The sequence below is a fragment of the Schistosoma mansoni genome, chromosome 5 (assembly GCF_000237925.1).
Source record: "Schistosoma mansoni strain Puerto Rico chromosome 5, complete genome".
Taxonomy (NCBI): domain Eukaryota; kingdom Metazoa; phylum Platyhelminthes; class Trematoda; order Strigeidida; family Schistosomatidae; genus Schistosoma; species Schistosoma mansoni.
The window spans coordinates 5,783,394-5,808,220 of NC_031499.1; the positions used below are offsets into that span (position 1 = coordinate 5,783,394).

General features: G+C 35.5%; 1 protein-coding gene across 1 annotated transcript in view; it reads left to right on the forward strand.

Moving 5' to 3' along the window:
- Positions 1-1,973: 1,973 nt before the first annotated feature.
- Positions 1,974-24,827, forward strand: part of Smp_156850 (hypothetical protein) — a gene marked incomplete at its 5' end in the record, with an annotated part of 33,625 nt that continues 10,771 nt past the window's right edge. Inside the window, one exon of the mRNA XM_018797733.1 lies at positions 1,974-2,007. Within this exon, the coding sequence (XP_018652745.1) occupies positions 1,974-2,007 (34 nt within the window). The remainder of the gene's footprint in view (positions 2,008-24,827) is intronic.

The window sequence follows — 24,827 nt, forward strand, 5'->3', positions numbered from 1 at the left end:
TGGATTTGAATAAAGCACTCAGCAAATTACCATCAATAAGACTGATGCAGAACCTTGGTGACATTGGATAAAAACTCTTTTTGAAGTTTAAGGTGATCAGTAAGAATAGACGATCACGTGTCTAGATGATAGTGCGTGGAAAATGATCAACTTAAGGGTACTATTATTTTACTATTATTACTATATTATTGCTATTATTTTTACTACTTGTCGAAAATTTACTGGGTTTGTCTAAACCATTGATATAGTTTTGTTTCATATAACGAAAATATTTGGAGAATAACAATTTATGATGCTAACAAGCTTGAGCTCGGAGACGAATTAGATGAAGTGGATACATGGTTTCAAGGTTTGACTTGAAGGATTAGTCAGTAAACATAAGTAACAATGATAATCCCTCATACATCATCATTGGAATAACGCTCCTATAGGTTCATTGACAAGAAGAACCAGATATGTATATTAGGCATGATATAGAAATGACTGAAGTTTGAAGTGTGGAAGCGTCTAAGACTTCGCTTTCTTAAGTGACCACTCTAAACATCCAAATACTCTTCTGAAAATACTTTGGTTTTCGTACCAGAGATACGTGAGATCTCACCTAGAATCCCGTATTCATTCGCCTAGTTCGTATTTAGTTTCAGAAATTTGCTGTGCCCATTAGTGGTCTAGGTGGTAGAAAGATTCAGTGATCTACCTCAGCACAAGTATACCCAAAGTCGATAATGCCCAATATGTTTCATATAGCAAGAAACCTTAGTAAACATTTCAGACAAGTGGTACTAAATAGGTAAATAATTGCAGAAATTGAACAGATTATTCTTGGACACTGCTTTCTTCAGCAATTATGGTTACCTTTACAACGGTGAACTTTTGGGATCAACTATAGATTAGTGAGGTATCAAAGCACTAAAAATATTCTATGATTAATTGAAAATAAGTAGAAAGGTTCTCAGTAAAAAACACGAAAAATGTCCCTAGTGAAGTAGTTTCAACGTAAGGGGTTAACTGTTCAAGATAACAAACTTTTCTTGCAAGTAACAAATATTGTTCCTTCACCTCAAGGATAGATTATGTTGATCATATCAAACACAGTCAAGCAAGAAAATGAACATTAAATATTCTGGCCTCAAAACTTTGAAACTCTAAGTATTACAAACGTCAGGCAGCAAACGAAACTCCAGCAATGTCGTACAACTAATTGCAATCTAAAGTTGGTAGCCGATCTGATGATGCTGATTACGAACAAACTAACAAAATAAAAACTCTCGACTGTGTCCGATGAATAGTGGTGTCAAGATGTCCTATAGTCTTGTTCAGGAATGGTTTGCAATCCTCGCTCAATGTGACTCATCATAGGGTCTCGTCTTTCTCGTCCGTTGACTACACTTCGAGGTCAACAAAATGTCACCTAGCCCTAATCACGCCATCCTGTAGGCAGGTTAGTGAGTGTCGAACAGCTCTCCAATCCTTCCCATCGTCTTTTTCTTCAATCTATTCAAACTGATACATGATATATGTAACGTCATGTTAGTAATATGTGGTCACCATAGTAGTCATAGTATCTGGATATCATGAGAAATTCATACACGCCACATATTATCTGAAAGAAGTAATCTCAGCGCAAGTCAGGAGGTCACACTATTCTCGTTCAACTCGAGAAGACTGCAGTCATTGGACAGACCACTTAAATTGATTATCTACAACTCATAAAAAAGGCTAACTCAAATAAGTGTTACCAGAATTATCCGCTAATAGAAAAAACCAAAATCTGTTCGTACGGAAGTATGTGCAACAAGAAATAAAACAGGCCAATTAATATAAGACGTTGTCTGTGGTTTAGTTTTAGTGCTTAGCTTTTCAAGGTCATGTAATTTTTTTCTTCTTGTCACTTTCAAATCTAGCTTTAAACAGAACTTACTATATTTCTTCAGTTAGAAATATACTTGTTGGAATCTAAACAATTCGCAGATATGAAAAGCATTCTTAAGAATAGATGTGCAAATAGTAAGTTTTCATATTGTTTCCAAATGTCTGTGCATGAATTACAACTATAATTGGTTCTCAAAGAATATTTGTGTAATTCTTTTCAGTTATATTCGTAAAAGAACGAGCTTGAATGACTGAAATCAATAGGACGTTAACTTTTGGATTATGTGACTTTTGATCGATCAAAAATCACTGCTTGAGCTTCGGTTCACTAGCCATAAAATACTATGTAGTATTTCAAAGAATATTCTTTGAATGTCAGTATTCCATATAACAGACCACTGAATTTATTTGTTAGCTTTGATAAGAAAAGTTGACGGTGGTATTTTCTTTTAAAAGTTTCGACCGTTTTAGTGAAACCAACAAACCAACAAGCAATATTTATGTGCAACGAGGAAATATGCTAGTGTTTATGTCACGCAGCAACGACGGACATTAAAACCATTATGTATGCAAAGTTTGGGATTTTAGTGCATCTGTAAAACTGACACTTTTTTCTGGAACCGTTTTTAACACCAAACGACTCATAAGAAAACTTTGGATCGGTTTTGACTTCAGTCTTCAGAATACGGTTGATCAATATACTGTTTGGATATTCTCGGCTCTTGACGGTCGTCTTCAAGAATTGCATGTCGTTTCTTGAGAGGAGGTGCATTTCTTCAGTTAAGTTTATATAATGTGACGAAATAGGTTTCTTCTGAAAGACATATAAGTCTTACTCTAACTACCTCTCTTATCAATCCGATTATCAAACTTAACTCTTTTCCTGAGCTTTCAGCCCCAAATTATTTGAGTTCTAGCATTTAGGTCTTATTTTGACTGATACATCTTAGGTAGTGTTCTGCTGTTGGTCTTGCATATAAATTAGGTCCAAGTTACCTAATTTCAACCAAAGATACCAGTGAGTATAAGATTGAGATACCACATCGGTAGAGTGAAATTTTCGTCGTTCTGAACGGTCACTAGTTGTGTGTAACTACAATTCTATTTTTATCTGTCAAGCTTTCAACACTCAGGTATTCCGTTTGATGAATAGTTAAGGAAAGGTTATTGGACGTAAGTAGATAACCTGTGTATTTCATTTATTTTATTAATAGACAGATAGAGGATTAGTATTATATGGATGGTGACGTGATTACTTTTCAGCTTTCATCAAATGAACTAATCAGGTTTGAATTCAGAAGCTATTTGACTTATGATTCTGCTGCAAATTTGGGAGACAATAAACTTCAAAAGCAATTTAAAAATACACCTAAGCTCGTGGAATATGTTCAGATTAAATTAGGAATACTATCCTGAGAGAGTTCAATAAATCGTTGAAGTGTTAAAAAATTTCACTACTCTAGGCAGCTCATGAACTATGTAAGTTACATCTTAATAAACAGACTATAACAACATACTGACTTGTAAATGTTATGGTTTATGTTCAAAGTTTTATGGTATTAGATGGTTAATTGTTGTTTAGTAATCAGTTAGAAATTATATTTAGCAAAATATTCTGCTGAATACCAATCACAAACTTGTTTTGGAGCTGAATGATTTTCATGAAATAAGTTTCTGTGAAATTTAAGAATCTGATGATATAGTAAGATCGACAGCTTAAAGTGAAATACGTGTTCGGCACAAAATAATAAATTCACCTTACAGAAATCACTCTCGTCAGTATGCGTACTGGAAATAGTTAAATTTCATTAAATTCATAAGTCAATTTAAATTAGACATTCGGTAAAAACATGAAAGCACTGAATGACCATTTTGCCTGTATGTTTTCTACCTGTTTAATTAGCTTTTGTGTTTGAAATTTATTTAACTTCCTGGCTTCTATTCGTTATTGGCGTGAAATTCTCAATTCTTAAATTTAATACATAAAGTTTTATTTGCTTTATGAGTTGCTAATACTTTATTACTTAGTAGGCTGAACATTTTAACATTTCGGTTTAACATCACTGATTTTATGAACCTGATTTAAGTCGTACAGTTGATAAACACATTCACTTATTATTTAAGGTTGTGATTACAGTAGATTACATCAAAATATTTAGATTTTCTTTCACCAAAAACTATCCAATAGATTAGGTATTTTTCTGAAAGTCCGTATACTGAAAGAATAATATTTCCATAATATTGCGATGTTTTTCACATATCGCTTTGCCGTTAAAAGTTCACATACTATACATCTATGTAACTAATATAGTTAAAATATTTGTTAAATGACTATTTTGCTTAAAATGGTCAGCGACATGTTTGGCCAGAGATATTTCTCAACTGTTTATTGATAGTGAAAAACGCGTATAACTGTTTTATGTTGCTTATATTCTTATTTCTGTAATACTGTTTTGTAGATTGATAATTCATCTTGCCAGCACATATAGTGCCAATAAATTACAAGATAGTTTGCAATAAATCGGATTGTTCTACTTTTAAATTTTCAGCATTTCCATCGTTATCTATAAAGCTGTGAATTGTTGGTTATGGGAATTGATTTTTCACATAGTGGATCACAGGTCTAAGCTTTATTCCATTCATTAAGATGGGAACATTTAACTAGTGCAATCACAGACATTGAAAAAACAGCCTGCGTTTATAACTTGTCAGCAAATCGTCAAATGGTTGCTGAATTTCATTCTATCAGTAATATATTTGTAATTCTCATTTTAAAAGTCAAGGACCATTAAACTGGTGGTATGCTTTTTGAAATAATAGTGCAAAATCTTCAAAATTATTATACATCAATAATATATACTTTTATTGAGCATATTTTTAAGTCTATGAGTCTTATAAAGTATTTATCAAATAATATTTGTTCATGACCATAATTAGTAGGAATTATATAGTGCTCACCGGTGACTTGCTATAAGATGAATTATCAAGTTTCTGTTGAAAATTAATGGAGGATGATGTTTGACCGTTCTAAAAGTGAGACAGTAATCACACACAACATTAGGTGGTCATCATGTTATGTTGTTATTTGGTTAGAATATAAAATATTCAACTATTGGTCTACATGTATCATGTTCACTGCCGGCTGTAATAGTTATCAGTCCTATTAATGCTGGGGTTATAGATGTGTACCGCTCAGGAAAAACATATATGTATACACATAAATATTCGTGTATTAGGTTTGTCTCAACCATAAATCATTGTTTCTATAGTCATTTTATTTGAGTTCTAGTTCATTTATTTGTCGTAGTCAGCAAAGATGACAAATAATCACTGATTGAAGTTAACAATATTCAATAGCTATATCACCGATTAAAAGTACGTGTTTAGTATTGATGGTTAAGGTTGATATTATTGTTTTTTGACTGTAAATTCTAGTTTACTCTCAGCTCTCCTTGTGAGTGGGCCGCAAATGTGTAATTTATTCACCTCACCTCCAATTTTATTCAATTTCTTTTGTCAAAAGCTTCAAAATAAATGACGACAACAATTTTAAGGAAATAACATAAGTTCACTTCATTTTTCCAAGTTTTCATCAGCTACTTGGAGCCTGTAATTCTTCAAAATCAAATCACGAAAGTAGCCAAAAATTCCTACATAAATGAATTTAGTGATGTACTAAAAATAAAAATAAACGTCAACAATTGATTAAAATATGTTTGCTATTATTGTTGTAATCCAGGATAGATTTCTCATTAAATTTGGAACTGGTTAGCTAGGTATGCCTGAATTTCAGAATATTGATTTTATTACTGAGACTCAAACCTAGCACCTTTCGCTTCAAACATCAACTCATTATTTACAGAGTTTGGATGGCTAGTAGGTTAGTTGATGAGTAAAAATCTATTCACAAGGGTATTTAGAATCTATACATGCTAGCTATGTAAGCAAAGATGGATAATGACTAGCAGTGGAATCCAGGACGCATGTTTCGTCCTATTTGGGACTCGTCAGATGGATTTGCCTGCATCTCAGAGTTGATGTTCACCGTGAGACTCGAATCCAGTCCTTTTCGCTTCAAACGCCATTGCGTTATCCACTCAGCTACTGAGTCCTGATAACCACTCGCTTGTGAAATGAGGTGAAGTTTGAATTCACTTAGTATTGTTCGTTTGAATCTTCCTGTTGATGTTTAGGACTGCAACTGGTCAGTCTCTTATTGGCATATTGTTGGGGATGTCAAATCCCCAGAACTTACTTGGTAAATGGCTTAATCTTGTAGTTTATTTTGAAAATTTGAATTTAGCTGTTTTCGCGCCAAAAGCGCTCTTTTTACCTTCACGTCATATTTCCCACTTGTAAACTATCTTAAACGCTATTGGTCCATTGTTTCTTTATGTGTGCTATTTACTAATGATGCTCAAGGACAATTTGTTACTGTATAAATGCGCTTGACTTTTCCCCTTATTCGATTGCTTGTACTCGGCTGCTTACGGAATACATATATATTCCCCTACTTGCCTTGGACTTCTTCATCTAGTTAGCGGGGCCTGGGACAACCGATTAGAATAGCTCATTGTGTCATTGGCTTCCGTTCGTTACCGCGGAATCGATTTAGTTTTCAAGCATAACACATATGTGCATACTCTGCGTATTGTCCTGGATTCTACAGCTAGCCACTATCCATCTTTGCTTATAATGCTTTTGAATTAAGGCAATATCGAGGCAATACGCACAGTATGCACATATGCCAACTAGAGACTGACCAGTTGCAGTCCTAACACATCGATGGAAAGATTCAAACAAACAATACTAAGTGAATACTGGCTATGGTTAATCAATTGAGATTCTTGACTATCATCAATGTAACAAATATAGATTAAAACAAAATATGAATACAATAGACTCACTAACTTATTGTCTCTTTTTCACTTTGTACTTTGTTAAGATTCTTCTCCCTTTATTCTATCAACTGTTTATTTGTTGTACTAGTTTATCCTTACTTATTATGAAGTTAATCATCTACTAATGAATAAATAAATATGTGACATGAAATGGGAGGTAATCTATTAAAACAAAAAAAAAAGAAAACATAAAGAAACCAAAATGGAAGTGATTTGAACTTTACCTGGAATTATACATAAGCATACTATTTAGTTCCTTAGTAATAAACTATAAGGTCCAGTATCTCTTTGGATTTACTATTTTCATGGTCGTAAATTTTATTCTTTTTCGAGATTAATATATAAAAGAAGAAAAAGGTGAAAAAAGGTGAAACATAGGCGTATTTATTAATTGTTTGCTTACCTTTTCTCTTATTTCCTGTCTATACATACTACTACTATCATTACTGTTACTTTTTTGTTAATAATTAATAATGAAAAAAGGAATTGGATTGGTCAATTATAATGAATAAGTCGTATACAAAGGCTAATATAATTGTATTCAATTCATTGTTTGGATACTTAGCTATATATGTATTAATAAGTTTATAACAAAATCACAACTCATTGATTTGCGTCCCTAAAAATGATGGAACTCTGTAACTTGAGATGTTATCAAATATGATTGTGAATGGTTTGAATTATTATTATTTCTGGTTAGCGTTTTTTTAGCGTGTTAGTTTTTCTACGGGATGGGGTCGCTAATTCCATGCTCAACCCTCCTCCTTTACTCGGGCTTGGGACCGGTAGTAACTGTAGAAGAGTTACAGGCGAGGATTGGCAAATCAAGGGCAGCATTTCTAAAATTGAAGAACATATGGAACTCAAAACAACTGTCAACTAATTTCAATGTGAGAATTTTCAATACGAACGTCAAGGCAGTCCTGCTGTTCGGAGCTGAAACCTGGAGAACTACTACAACCATCGTCAAGAAGGTACAAGTATTTATAAACAGTTGTCTACGCAAAATACTCAACATTCATTGGCCGGATACTATCAGCAACAGCCTTCTGTGGGAGAGGATAAACCAGCTTCCAGCTGAAGAGGAAATTAGGAAAAGACGTTGGAAGTGGATAGTACGTACATTAAGGAAATCACCAATGTGCATTACAAGGCAATCCCTGACTTGGAATCCGAAAGGGAAGCAGAAAAGAGAAAGGCCGAAGAACTCATTACGCCGGGAAATAGAAGCAGATATGAAAAGGGTGAATAACAACTGGAAAGAACTGGAAAGGAAGGCCCAGGACAGAGCTGGATGGAGAATGCTAGTGAGCGGCCTATGCTCCGACGAGGGGTAACAGGCGTAAGTAAGAAAGTATGACTGTGAATAAAAGCCAATGACTACAGTGCTTTAGTATTGACATACTTCACAAGAATAATAGGAACTCGCTTAACTGTGAACCGTATTTTTTGGTTGTATTTTTAATTGAGCTGTATTTCTCACTGTACAGTATTCTTGTTTCTTTATTTCTTTCAGTTGTACCATCCATTCATACTCTATTTCTTTACAATATTATCTGTTCATTTGTATGACGTAAACATTTTTGGTGTGGCATTACTGACTGTACTAAGGTGTGATAGTAATAAGACATTTCTCTCAGACGATCAAGATCTTCAATGATGTATCTTATCACAACTGAAAAGGGGTATTAGAAAGTCTTCGCTAAAAATAGCACACTTGATCTTACTCCGAGGTTTTCCATCGCCGTTTTCGGGAAGTGCTTGCAAAACGTCAGTCTGTGTTATACGTTAGGCAATTATCTCTTGAGCTCTGTGATCATGACCTCATATTTCCAAAACCATTACTAATCATTCATTCAGTATTGTTTGTTTGAATCTTCCCATCGATGTGTTAGGACTGCAACTGGTCAGTCTCTAATTGGGATATGTGCATACTGTTTAAAGCGAAGGTACTGGGTTCGAGTCCCAGAGTGAACATCAACTCTGAGGTGCAGGTACATCCAGCTGAAGAGTCCCAAATAGGACGAAATGCGCGTCCTGGATCCCACTGCTAGCTACTATCCATCTTTGCTTGCATTACTAATCATGTTTCTTCTTTGGTAACTCAAGAAGCATCCTTTGTTGATGTGAGAAACTGTGAAGTGACAACTGTCCACACACCTCTTACAATATTTGAAATCACCCTGCTCTGCATTTCTTATAACTGAGTGAGTAGATTATCATAGTTCGATCACGAGGCTTTTCGAGGCTACTGTGATTTATGTTTTGATATTTTCATCGTGGATCTCTTTTTCTATTTAATGTATGGAAAAAACAAGCAAATACATAAACGATTTATAGGAACGATAGGGTTTATAATACAGGAGAAGGAAGTACTACTTACTTACTCAAATGAATACAAATATAACTATTCCAGATGGTCAGGAGATGAAATAACTTTGTTATTTAAAGAGAATAACGTAAATAATCTGATTATATATATATATATATATATATATATATATATATATATATATAATATAGACAAATAAACAGTCTGTTTAACAGACAGAGATTTTTTATATATAGTTGAAATCATGAGTCAATTGAAGCCAGACCATCATGGAAAATCTGGAAGCACTGGATAGCCGTTTCGTCCTATTGTGGGACTCTTCAGCATTGCGCATCCACGACAGAGATTTGTTTATATTTTGACATTTGGAATGAATCAGGTAGTCATTAGTTCAGTTTCTATTCACTTCTTATTAGGATTTATGTAATATATATTTTATGTCTTTAAAGAAAATGTATAAACGTAATTTAACAATAAGAAATAAAGAACAGTGATGTATTATTATAATTATATCATTCAGTTTTAGTAAATATAGATCTAAAGAATATTGGAGTGCGGTTTTGTTCGATGAGTAATGTAGAATAAATCTGGAGTCACTGAACAGCTGTATCATCCTAGTACGGTACTTTTTAAGTAATACACATATACAATCCCAACAGTAGTCGAGTTCAAGACATTTAGGCCTCATGATAACGAGTCAACCTTCTGATCACTGAGTTAGAATTCAATGGTTCATGTCTCTAGCCTCAGTTACTTCAAACTGTTACTCTTCCAATACGTTTCCATGCTATTTGTCTAACACCCGATACAGCCGAATTTCACCTGTCATAGATTACCCCTAATAGTTTGTTGTATAAGTCTACTAAATTTCATGCAAGTAGTTTCTGCTTAAAGCCGTCTAAACAAACATCTGTTCTTGTGATTACTAGGTAATGTTAATTATTAACCAGTTATTTGAAGAACATTAATTACTTCAAAATTTCACCACACTTTTCGGCGAACTATTTCATATTGTAAATACGGATTAGATTGTAAATAGTGAGCTAATTAATTATATATTGGATAGGTTTAAGAACTTGATAATTAACTGACGAATTGACTGATTGAATGTATATTAAAAAAAACTAATAACGCTCATTTTTATTGGTAGTTTTTTTTGCTTCGGACTTATGTTAGTTGAGGGTACTATTGAAATGTTGAGAGATTTCAACATCTATTTCATTCTTGTATAAGATACAAGACTTCACAAGAGATCACACTCACTATCGGTTGGTGTGGTAGTAAATCATGAATATGTGGTTATGTATAAAACCCACTGCCTACCCTAACGGGGAATATTAGTTTATGTAAGAGTGAATGGGAATATGGCTAGAGATGACCCAACAAAAACTTAGTATCGGTCCTTCGTATATAACTTCTTATTCTGTTCCCTTAAACTATATTCTAATTGTTTAGCATGTGTTAATACCACTGATACTATTATTTTGATATCTTTACTGTTGATTTCGGTAATTTCGTCATATTGTGCGAGTGTCAAATGACAACTTGGGCTCACATATATTTATATCAAGCTGTCTAGCTGACTTCAGCCAATATAGTGACTTATCAATGACAACATATCATTGTTTACTTGAAGAGACCAACTGTTTGAAATTACTGGATTATCACTTACTTACTTAGTTACGCCTGTTACTCCCAATGGAGCATAGGCCGCCGATCAGCATTCTCCAATCCACTCTGTCCTGGGCCTTCTTTTCTAGTTCTATCCAGTTTTTGTTCATTCTTCTCATGTCTGCCTCTATTTCTCGGCGTAACGTGTTCTTTGGTCTACCTCTTCTCCGTTGGCCTTCAGGATTCCATGTGAGGGCTTGGCTTGTGGCGCAGTTGGGTGATTTCTTCATTGTATGTCCTATCCACTTCCAGCGCTTCTTCCTGAGTCCTTCCTCCACTAAAATCTGGTTTGTTCTCTCCCATAGTAGAATGTTGATGGTAGTGTCTGGCCAACGGATCCGAAGTATTTTGCGTAGACAACTGTTAATAAACACCTGTATCTTCTGGATGATGGCTTTCATAGTTCTCCAAGTTTCTGCCCCATACAGTGGAACTGACGTGACATTTGTATTGAAAATTCTGATCTTGGTGTTGGTTGACAATTGTTTTGAGTTGCAGATGTTCTTCAGTCGTAAATATGCTGCTCTTGATTTGCCGATCCTCGCCCTCACATCTGCATCAGATCCACCGTGTTCATCAATGATGCTGTTCAGATATGTAAAGGTTTCCACATCCTCCAAAGTTTCTACGTCAAGTGTTATCACACACAGATTTTAATCCGCAGTAAGCAACCATTTCGCATGATACTCTATGAGTTTGAAAATGGTACCTCTAACCTGATTAGTTTACTCTTGAACTATAAGTTCTACCTCTGTATAACTTATTTCTTCATTGTTCTAACTTGTTTATATTTCATAATGAAGTATAGGAAAACCTTTTTTCGTAAATTATTTGTGTCAAAAAGTTTATTTTTCCCATCAACTTTATTTTTCTTACTGGAACAAAAAATCAATAAATGTCAAATATATTTGCCTAACAGTACAAAATATCCTTTTCTTGGCTGACATATATAAATTAACCACTCACTATGTTTCTTTCATGTTTATTTATGTGCAAAATAATGTATGCCATATCCAATATACTGTACAAAAATATACAAGATCGATTAAAAAAAATACTGCCTCTCATCTGGTTTGCATGGGCCGTTGTTTACTCGCCATCAGAAAACAAACCATTCACATATTCCTCTGTTAACTTCATTCATTCTCTACTTTATTTACTCCTAAATATCTAGCTATTTGTTGTTTGTCGATATGTTCACACATTTTATTGTTAAGTGTTGTATGTGTATATTGGTAAACAGGAACTATATTCAGTTGGTAAACATTTCTGCTCTTTTGTTATTATTTCTTTTAGGGATGTAATCTCTGAGCTGGTTAGTATAATTAGGAAGCTATCATCGTTATTCTCGACAACATATTATTAATATTTGCTTCATGTAGAAGCGGAATTTTTAGTCATACCACAAATGTTACATCATTCTGTTTTGAAGGCATTGTTTATCTTCTTAGGTTTGTCGTTTTTATTTGTTCTAGTATTCCTGTCGAATGTTTTTTAGTTGACTTCTGGTTGTGTGACTGGTTTGGTATCATTTGCATAGGTCAATGATTTGGATTTATGTTAATGTATTTGTTGATTATCACCTGATCTGGATGGTATACCTCTAGAAATTCTTAGGTACTCTTAGAGTCTCAACTTTTCTCTTATCGAATTTGTCTTCATGGTTGTCCATGTAGATTAATATCAATGAAAATAAATCATATTGCCTCAGAGCGATCACCTTATCTGGAAATCTCCATTGTTTTTTTGGGGATTGTGATCAGTAATAATTGTATCAGTATTGATGTTTGCTTTCTGTGAAGTTTCACAACAAACAAATTATTATTATCAGAAGGAGTTTTGTAGAGATTTAGTATTTTCATAGTTGAAAGCGTGAGTCAATTGAAGCTAGATCACCAGGGGAAACCTGGAAGCACTGGACGGCCGTTTCGTCCTATTGTAGGGCTCCTCCTCGCGGATGCCGGCTCAATGGTCTATCGGTTAAGTGCTTTGGCGCGAGACTGGTAGGTCCTGGGTTCGAATCTTGCGAGATGAGGCCATGGATGCGCACTGCTGAGGAGTCCCATAATGGGACGAAACGGCTGTCCAGTGCTTCCAGGTTTTCCATGGTGGTCTGGCTTCAATTTACTCACGCTTTCAACTATGAAAACAAATTATTGTTAGTCGGTCTATAGATAGAGAAAACCATGTGTACGAGAAATTGTAGCATTTTTGTAGTTCAAAAGTGTTTTCATCATCATTTCATAAATGTATCCCGAATAACTCAAGAATTCAAAATAATGGTCACTCTAATTTAAAAACCCATGGGAAACTGCTCGGTGAATGTTTTCTTTTCAGTTGACTATCTTCAGGGGAATTCTTAGTGCATAATCGAGGTTCATTTTTCATATAATAATTAGTCTTCTATAAATACTTGATTAAATCATGATTATAGTGTAAAACTGATATAATGGGGCTATGTGTTAGAGGTTGAGCAATCTCTGAGCGACCCTTGAGAATTAAAAGCTAGGAGGCCACGGACAGCTGTTTCGTTCTAGAATGGGACTCAGTAATCTCAGTGAAGGGACTAAGCGCGATGCCTTCAAATCTCTTAAAAAGTGCTTAACTTTTGGACCACTGAATGGAGATCTAACGGTTCATATATGTACCCTTTGTCAACTCATGATATTGCTCAACCGTCTTCCCATCCCATTTAATGAGTCATTGTCTTACACTCTGCATAGTTGAACTGCATTGTTCACTAGAACTCCCAGAATTACATTTCGAAATTAATCACTAGCAAATACATAATTGTTCTTAGTACAGGGTGTTCGAGGAGATTGTCGAATTCTTTAGTTTTCATCATGTATAATTTATTGATTGAACTAGTATAAATATTACCTAACGTGATATAAATAAATCATAGTTGAACTGACTAGTATTGACGGTTTTGTTATCTAAAAATCATTTGGTTGAATCAGTTTATTACTCTGGAGTTAGTTGAAAAGTTAATATGAGGTAGAAGAATTTCTTCTCAATTCTCTACAAAACCTTAATCATGTTCATGTCGCCTCTTTTTTTTAACTAACTAGCTTTATTGTAATTTATTTAAAGAGATTTTCTGGTGAGACTATAATTTATGGACGACCTTTGAGCAATGCTAAAGTAATCTTGAGAACGTCCACCTATTCACTGGGGCTAAATACTGGTTATATGCCAATGTAAAGAATAAGGATTATGGTTTACAGTTGATAGTTGGGAATTAGATTAATTGGTTTTCATCATGATCTAACATCAGCTAAAATGCCAACACGCTATTTAACCATGAGGATGAATGAATTTCGCGCTAAAATTCAAGACCTGTTATCTCAGATCTGCTTCATATGTCCATACATTATAGTCTCGCCGATTTTCTTATTTGACACTTATGTTTACTTTCTTTCTTAGGATTGTTTCAAATAAACATTGAAATTCTGTCTAAATGTGTTATTTCGCTCGAGGATTTTTCTAATTCCCCATGTTATTTTATTTCATATTATTAAACCTGTAAAATTAAATATTGGCTAGTAGTGGAATTCAGGGGACATGTTTCATCTCTATTTGGGATTCATCAGCTGAATATACCTGTATCTTTAGTATTGATGTTTACATTATAATTCAAACCTATTATCTTTTGTTTCAAACACCAACTCGTCATCCACTGACCTAACTAATGAAGAATTGTATAAAATTATGAATACCGTCTTTCAAACTCAACATCAATTGTATACTTGACGAGTTTTTCAATATTTAATTTTACAGAGTTGAGATCATGAGTCAATTGGAGCTAGACCACCATCGAAAACCTGGAAGCACTGGATGCCCGTTTCGTCCTATTGTGGGACTTCTCATCAGTGCGCATCCACGATCCCGCACTCGCGAGATTTGAACCACCAAACCCCTTCTGACAATATTTAATTATTTAGAAGTATACATATAATCTTGAAGTTGATTAAACTGATAGTTCCACTGTTCAGACATAAAAATCAATATTCGAAAGAAATTGATCACAGTTAAGGGTTTTTCATTTACTTAATTCTCTGTAAGCATTAAGGTATTTCTGCCATGTTTTTTCGTTGTTATAGTGACTAATTGTTCTATGTAGACTTTTTTCATGGTAGAATATCTTCATTCATAAATCATGCTTTTTTTTAAAAAGTGTTTTTGTTTGCTATGTTTAATGTTTCTGAGGGTATTAATATTCAATAAGGACTTGCAAACTTTCTTAAAATATTTATCTAAATAATTATCATTTTTAAAATTTACTAATACACACATCTGAACAGGAGAACATTATGGAAACCTCTTCGACACTATGGAGTTCCTGAGAAGATTGTCAACAATATCCGTAACTCATATGACGTATTACAGTGCAAAGTCGTTCATAGAGGATAGCTGACAGATGCATTTCAAGTAAGGACCGGAGTCAGAAAAGGCCGTCTAATTTCTACCTTTCTCTTTCTTTTGGTGATTGATTGGATTATGAAGACCTCGACATCTGAGGGGAAGCACAGAATTTAATGGATAGCTCAGAATTAAATAGATAATTTGAACTTCACAGATGACCCGGTATTTCTATCCTACATACACGAACAAATGCAGACGAAGAAAACTAGTATAGCAGTAGTCCCTGCATCGGTAGATCTCAACATACACAAAGGAGAAAGCAAGATCCTGGAATGCAACATAGAGAACACCAACTCAATCACACTTGATGGAGAAACTCTGGAAGATGTAGAATCATTCACGTACCTGGGAAGCAACATCGACAAACGAAGAGGATCTGACGCAGACGCAAAGGCGAGAATTGGCAAAGCCAAGACCGCATTTCTACAATTGAAGAGAAAATGGAACTCAGAACAACTATCAACTAATTACAAAGTGAGAATCTTCAATAAAAACGTCAAGACAGTCCAACTGTACGGAGATGAAACGTAAAGAACTACTACAACCATCATCAAAGAGGTACAAGTATTGATATGAAAATGATGAATAACAACTGAAAAGAATTGAAAAGGATTGCACAAGACAGGGTTGGGTGGAGAAAGCTAGTGGGCAGCCTATGCTCCTCCAAGAGGGATAACAGGCGTAAGTAAGTAAGTAAGTAATACATACATCTCTAAACGAAATAACGGAATACCTAGCTAACTTAACTCATTGTGTCATTGAATAAAGAATAAAGAGAATTCATTGAAGAGAATTTTTTTTTCTTTTCGACGAAATCATTTCCTGAAACTGTATACATTCATATTTATAGTTGTATGGTAAATATATGTTTATAGAAGGATAAAAATGATTATATCATAAATTGATTCTGAATTCTTATTATCAAATAAGGTCGTGAAATAAACACTGGGTAAGAGAATATAAGAATGAAAATAATTTAAGGGTCACAGAACTATAAAAGATAATTGTTCACTTGAAAGATATGAAGATAAAATGAAAACCTTCAAGATCATAATAATCATTAAAAAATTGGTTAAGGTTAATAATAACTGATTACGGTTTGAAATTACAGAATACTGATTCTAAAAAAAAATAAATAATATTAATAATCCAAAACATATTACCAAAGGGAATTAGGGCCAAAAAAGATGAGAATTTGGACCTGTCTTTTTTACACTCACAGTTCAGGCTTGAGTTGGTGTTTTGTCAATGCCTTATCAGTGTATACGTCTTTGATCCTATCACCCTGCGACTCAATTCTTTTGACTGTGTAGATTATTTTAAAAGAAGACTCCGTTGGAGCGATATTTTTATAGTTGATTAAATGATCCAATATTGAACTAGTAATTGTTTTGCATTCTTCTTTTAAAAGTCATGTCGGGTAGTGTTCTGAAATGCATTTAGAAAGTGGTCGCTTTGTGCGGTCAGTGTAACGTGCCCCACATACGCAAGTAAATTTATAGATGCACATTGATGTGACCGAAAGCGGAAGTTATAATATACCTCTTTAGTTTAGTCAAAAGATTTGTTTACCAATGATTTTTGTGTTTTGTCTAGACAAGCCTCAATATTTCCCACATTTGAATTCAGAAAACCTGAATTATTGGTAGGAATGTTGATATTAAAAATTTACTGATAATATTCATGTGTTGTGTGAAGCCTACTGCCTGTTTTTATTGATTTGTAATTAAATAATCACTAGTTAGGTTTTTAGCTTGATATCTGAAGGTTCTGTGCTCGATCTCTAGTGAAGTCGTGGGTGCACACCACCAAGGGATTCTATTTTAGACCGATACAACTGTACAATAGCCTCTGATTCCCATTGGTACCAGCTTACAACTAAACAGGAAATTAGGAAGAGACTCCAGAAGTGAACAGGACGCACATTGCAAACAATGTCAAATTGCATCACGAGGCAAACTTTATATTGGAATCCTTAAAGTAGAACGAGAGGAAGGAGACGGATTGGCACAATGTGCCAACAATTAAAGTTAGATATGAAAAGTATGAGAAGCATTTGTGAAGGGCTGTGAAGTAGAGTTTAGATTAGAGTAGGTTGGAGATTACTGATCAGCATCAGATGCACCACGAGTGGTAGCAGGTGTAAGTAAATAACTAAGTAAGCATTTTGATGAGCATTGGACTTTTTCTCTCACAGGTTCATTGTTATATGTTACTCTATTGTGCTATTCCAGAATGAAATAATTGTTCAGTGAGGAGCTGTGGTTTTCAGTTGTTTATTTAAAGTCAGTAGTCCGGTTCTTTATGACCAATGAAGAGGATGGTACAAGTGTGCGTTGACTCGGGTCGTCGCACCACATTAGCACAATATGAGATAAAACTTACCAAGATGTATGAGAAACGATTGTTGACAACCATGATAATGAGAAAAACTAAAGATCAATCATGTGGTTTCAAAGGACAGAATAAAAAGTAATATATAAAGTTTTAGTAGAACTAAGGGTGTAGTGTAAGATAAAGAATGAATGAATCTCTTGATCCCCGATCGATTAAAGGTGATGTCACCCAATGTCCCCTAATTCTGTTCACAGTTATTGTACAAACCTTAATAAGTTCGACTGGACCCACACAGCTCAATTTATCAGTTGGTGATTTTATGGACTGATGTTATTCATTGGTCCTGGCACCCTTCATTTCATCTTATTGGCTCCTACTTCAGCCATCATTTGTAAATCGATGAAGTTGATGGTTGGGTATATGTAGCATGTCTCAATTGTCGCAGATGAAGATACACGGCCTAGTTAACTTGTTTACAATCTTTACCTCGCATCCCATGTCTAACCTAACCATTGTTCACTTAGCCGTTCCTCGATGAGCGAGGTATGTCCGAAAATAGCGCATGTCTTTAGTTCTCATCATTTTAATTTCGTTTTGTTACTATTCGGCACTTTCCATCCCCTAATTTCATACTTACTTTTCCAATGTGATTTTTTATGCTTGCATTTTCACCAAGACTTATTTTTTGTCTCAATGTTGATACTGATATGAACAGTAATAATTTGAATTAATGTTAGCTGGTCGGAGATAATCAACGAGAAAATTTGATTGACTTAACCACTTTGACACTTAACAGCAAAGTATACCTGTAATTGTTAAGCTAACTAATGCCTCCTCATTCTTCCGATATTTAACTCTAATTGCTGGCACATTGTCATTTGGTATTCCTCTTCTAGTTCTACTTTAAGGATTCCAATTTAGGGTTTACTTGGTGATGCAATTTGATAAGTTCAGCAATGTATATTCTATTCACCTTTGAAGTATTTTCCTAGTTTCTTCTTTGCATGCAAACTGCCTTGTTTTTCAGTCAGAGTAGGTTATTATTAGTGGCGTCTAATTGACACTGAGTAGAAAGTCAATAATAAATATGTTAAAATTTATGTTAATTCAATTCGGTTATTTATTTACTCTGAAGAAGCAGCTTTAATTAGGTCACGAAACGTTTTTCTACTCATTGATATAAAACAAAAAATACATCAATTATTGTTTTGTCGTTTGTGTTGAAAATTTTGATTTTGGTGTTGGCTGACAATCGTTCTGAGTATTAATTGTTCTTCAAAGTCAAGAATGATGCTCTTGGTTTACCAATCTGTGCTTTCACTTTTACATCAGATGCACAAACAAGATGACAAATAATAGATTGACTGGATTAGTTGGTGTAAATGTTTGATCTAAGCTAAGTTGCTTATGATAAATGGATTAACAATAATACATCAAAAGATTTGATTTTTACTGTGTTTACCAGAATCTACTTAGCCTATGTCTAAGGATGAGTACTTGTTACAAGTTGCTTTTCAGTGAAAAATATTCACCTTTGTTTTGATTTGTATCGAAGAGTCTTGCTTTTCTCTTTGTTTATATTGAGACCTACTGCTGCTGAGGCTGCTGCTACACTGGTCGTTTTCTCCTGCATTTGTTGTTGCGTTTGTGATAGAAGAGCCAGATCATCCGCGAAATCTAAATCGTCAAGCTGCATCCTGCCTGTCCACTGTATCCCGTGCATTCCTCCAGATGTTGACGTCTTCATGATCCAGTCGATGACCAGGAGAAAGAGAAAGGGTGAGAGTAAGCAACCTTGCCTAACACCGGTCTTTACTTGAAACGAGTCGGTGAGTTGTCCTCCGTGGACGATTTGGCAGTTTAGTCCATCATAGGAGTTCCGTATGATGTTGACTATCTTCTCAGGCACGCCGTAGTGTCGAAGAAGCCTCCATAGTGTCGTCCTGTCCACGCTATCAAATGCCTTCTCGTAGTCGATGAAGTTGATGTACAGTGATGAATTCCATTCGATTGATTGTTCTACAATAATACGTAGAGTTGCGATTTGATCTGTGCACGATCTATCCTTACGAAATCCAGCTTGTTGATCTCGAAATTGGGCGTCCACGGAATCCTTCATCCTGTTTAACAATACTCTGTTGAAGACTTTTCCTGGTATTGAGAGAAGAGTGATGCCCCTGTAGTTGTCGCACTTGCTCAGATCACCTTTCTTTGGTATCTTGATCAGAAGTCCTTTTTTCCAGTCTGTTGGTACTTGTTCTTCGTCCCAAATCTTACTGAAGAGGATGTGGAGTATTTTGGCAGTTGTTGTTACATTTGCTTTCAGTGCCGCTGCCGGGATTTTGTCTGGTCCCGCTGCTTTGTCACTCTTGACTTGTCTAATGGCCATGCTGATCTCTTTAATTGTTGGTGGGCCAATATCGATTGGGAGGTCCATGGGTGCTGCTTCGATGTTGGGTGGGTTCAGTGGGGCTGGTCGATTCAAGAGTTCTTTGAAGTGTTCTACCCACCTGTTTCGTTGTTCTTCAATGTCGGTGATTACTTTTCCTTCCATGTTTTTCACTGGTCATTCTGGTTTACGGTGATTTCCAGCAAGTTTCTTTGTTGTATCATACAGTTGTCTCATGTTCCCCTCTCTTGCAGCCTTTTCCGCTGTCATTGCTAAATCTTCCACATATTTACGTTTGTCGGTTCTGATGCTCCTCTTCACTTGCTTGTTTGCCTCTGTGTATTCGGCTTGTGCCTTGGCTTTTTCCGCTCTGGTTCGGCTGATATTGATTGCTGTCTTCTTGTTCCTCCTTGCTTCAATCTTATCCAGTGTACCAACAGTGATCCATTCCTTGTGATGGTGCTTCTTTTGGCCCAGAACGTCTTGACACGTTGAAACGATTGCCTCCTTGATACCTTTCCAGTTGCTCTCCATGGTAGTCCCCTCTCCATTGAGTAGGTCATGAAAGGCCTCGAACCTGTTGCTGAGGGCTATGTTAAATTCGTTGAGTTTGTCAGCATCTCGAAGAAAGGCCGTATTAAACTTTTGTGATGTTGTCCGCGCCGTTGTCCATTGCTTCTTGAGTTTTAGTTTCATCTTGGCGACCAGCAAATGATGATCGGATGCTATATCAGCTCCTCTTCTGGTTCTCACATCCTCCATCGTCCTCCTGAACGTTTTGTTGATGCAGATTTGGACGATTTGATTCTGTGTAGTGTGATCCGGTGAAATCCAAGTGGCTTTGTGTATGTTTTTGTGTGGGAATATGGTGCCACCTATGACCAGTTTATTGAAGGCACATAGGTTTGCAAATCTCTCACCATTTTCGTTCCTTCCTCCCAGTCCATGTTGTCCCATGACGTCTTCGTATCCAGTGTTGTCCATTCCAACCTTAGCATTGAGATCTCCCATCAGAATTGTCAGGTCTTTGGTTGGGTACTTCTCGACGATCGACTGCAGCCTATAGTAGAATTGGTCTTTAGCGTCTTCATCGTAGTCATTGGTAGGCGCATAGCATTGGATGACGTTCATTGTAATGCCCTCTCTCTTTGTTCTGAAGGAGGCTTGGATGATCCTTGGTCCATGAGATTCCCATCCAATAAGTGCATTTTGTGCTTTTCTGGACAGCATCAATGCAACTCCTTGTGTATGTGGGGCATTTTCTTCTTCATGACCGGAGTATAACAGAAGTTCTCCTGAAGACAGTCGTTGTAGTCCAACCTGCGTCCAATGCGTTTCACTGATTCCAAGAACCTCCAGGTTGTATTTTCTCATTTCTGCAGCAATTTGGAAGACTCTTCCGGTCTCCCACATTGTTCGGACATTCCATGTACCTATAAAAATTGTCGCTCTGGTTGTAAGAAGGTGCATCGGCCTCATGATTTCCGAAGGAATTCGGCTTTCCTCATGAGACGTCATAATTATTCCTTCTACTCCCAGGGCAGAGTTTGAATGGTTTGAATGATTTTTTCTGGTTAGCGTTTTTTTTAGCGAGTTGATTTTCTACGGGATGGGGTCGCTAACCCCATGCCCAACCCTCCTCCTTTACCCGGGCTTGGGACCGGCAGTAACCCCCAGAGGAGCTACAGGCGGAGTTGAGCCGGCATCTAACGGTTAGATAATTATTGAAACACTGTGAAATTATCTCAATACTCCTCAATTGCTCAAATCCATGACTCTGAGATCATGTGATTCAATCACATTCTATTTCAGCACAAACATGAAGATTAATTTAAATACACGTAATTGAAACATTTCTAAACATCGGTCTGTTATCCATATATTGTTTGATTAGCTCATCATTAATTAGGTCACATCCTTTTGTGTTGTAGAGGGACTAGTGATAAAATATAAGTTTCTGAAAATATGGATCATACTTCTTAAAGTGTTCAACATGTGACTATTTCTGTCAAAATTTTATATTTGGTTTTTCTTTATCTACATCCACTCTTAATGGTCTGCCATGTGTTGCAGTATTCAATGTTCGGTTGATGTATTTTATGATCTAAATGGTGAAGTTTTAGGATTTTCTATCTGACATTGAAATGACATGGTCGGATGCAACCTATTTATGTGATCATACTTGTCGTGCGTCTATACGTTACTGTATAGAGAGACCGCGTTCCGTACATGAAATGATACGAGAACCGCAATTGTATGACTTCACTTATCCCAAATGTCCATCGATAAACTACCTGTTCATGCCATGTTTAATTTATTCAAATTAACTGATCGTGCGAAAAAAGCATAAAACTTAGTACTTTATTGCTTTCACTATCAAAGAATAAGATTAACTGTCTATTATTCCTTTAACATATATACGTCGCTCAGTGTTATAATAAGGAATGAATAGCCTACAATATCTATGTTTTCCAATAAGCCAAACGAAAATGGTACAGTCGTAACAACACTAAGATTTATATACAATTAACATCAGAATCTTCATTTGAACTGACTATTTTGTCAATTGAAACCGATTCGAACCTGATGACAGCATGAAATATCCAAGACTCAATTCTCTTGATAACATCAGTGGACATCATTTGATTACAATATTCCCTTGAATGACATGGCTCAAAATCATTTACAATGGCGAAGGTGCATCCACTCTTTGTGTTCTGCCTAATTCTAATCTTCTGAATTCTTCATGTCTCTATTTTTTTTCTCTCTCCAAATTTCTCTTATTGGATTATACTCCTTCAATAACATCTTTAAACCCTAATCTTTCCGATCACTGCTTATACTCTAACTACTTCTACCACTACGGGATTTGAATTGACAACTGCATCTCTGTGCTAATGTGGTATGGCAACTCGAACTGATGTATGTACTTACGAAGTTCTACGTTGTGAGTGACTAACAGACTGACTGACAATATTCCCCACATCATTTAATTTCATAAGGCAGTGTTAAATCATCACATTCGATCAATTCTGATTGCTTGTACATGGTTGATTTTCAAGTAAATTCCTCATAAACCATTGATTTATTATCTTGAAAATCAACATTGTCATTCAACAGGGCTAATCATATTTCCACTGACCACAAAATGAATTATAATTAAATTTGAGGTAAAAAAACAAACAAACAACCAAACAAACTCGTTTAACGGACATGAGAAAAATAAAACTGGTAATTATAGAGAAATAAAGAAAGTGAAGGAGAAGTAGGTAACTATAAAGTAAAGTAAAGAGGGAAATCAACATTCTTCTCTTCTTTCGTCGGTATTAATAATGGTTACATATATATGTATATACATAACAAAACACATTGACATGACCTTTTTGTTACATTCTCATTAAAAGGGATTGAAAATTTTGATCAGAACAGAAAAAAAGAGCAAGTAATGTAGTTTGTGGTTGTTGTTGTTATTCTTTTTTTCTTTGTCATAATCACCAATGACCGGATAGAATTAAAATAGAAATTCTAACTCTTTCAGGTAAACATTGAAGTGCATGAAATTGATTAAATATTTTACATTGAATGAAATGAATTCATTCTGTTTGAAGTGTATAGATAGGTTTAAAGCATATTCGTCATATATGATGGAACTATCAATTGAGTATAACCTAGAACATCAGGCTAGTCGTAATCAGTTGATTCTTAAAGCCTTTTATATTTTTATTATCAAAAGGGGTTTTGTGGAGATTTAGTATCTTCATTGTTGAAAGCGTGAGTCAATTAAAGCTAGACCACCATGGAAAACCTGGAAGCACTGGATGACCGTTTCATCCTATTATAGGACTCCTCAGCAGTGCGCATCCACGATCCTGTACTCGCGAGATTCGAACCCAGGACCTACCAGTCTGGGTGAACGGTTGCTCAAATTCGTGGATCAGTTGAAGTTAGACATTAACACCGTTGGATGCCAGCTCAGTGGTCTAACTTTTATATTTATTATTTGAGATGACTGGGATATTTAGTATAAATATTGTCACCACCAACTGTAAAATACTAGCAAGCCCCGAAATGCCCCGATACGACTGAAGGCTGGGAGAGTCCGCTCTGCCCCTTGCAATCCTCTCACAAGGCCACGCGTATACAGCTGCCGTCAGGGAAGTCCTACTCACTGGGGTTGTTTACGAAATTGAGAGGACATAGAGTGAATGTCCGGCACTTTAACCGGGTTGGTAGACACCGAAGGTCTATCTAGGGGAGTTGGAAAACCTTCATTTTAAATCAATGATCCTCATAAGCTCCAGGATCTTGAGGGAGCAGAATGCGTATGCACCTATTGTTGGTCATCAGCTACCATGGGTTTGTATCCTAACGTTGCCACACTGCCTTATGGATTAGACCTCTAGGTCGAATGCTCAGAGTGTGGCTCTCTAAGAAAACCGCCTGTTTCGGTTTGGGCACGTGGGCAGTACTTCAGCCTTAAGTATATATATATATATATCAGTTGTTTTATCTCTCCTTTCTAAATGCTATTTTTATTCACTGAAGACTATATATTTAAACTGCTTTTGTATCAAAACAACACTGTAAGCATTCTCCTGTTGAACATTAGTTTCTGTTTGAAAACAAAACGAAATTCGTTGGAAATCGTTACTCATCGCAAATGTATGGTAATAAATTACTATTGTCCACTTATTAGTAGTGTGTTCTTATTATTTGACAAATCTGTATGCATTTTAGGGTTGGTATTAAGTGAAAATCTATTGAAAACTATGAAGTATTGGGCATGTGGTTTGTTTTAATCTAGAAATGTTCATTAGTATGTAGGCAACTATGGCTCCAGGAATTTTAAATTTCGTTACGTAGTATATTAAGGTCAAATTTGAGCATCATCTTTCATTAA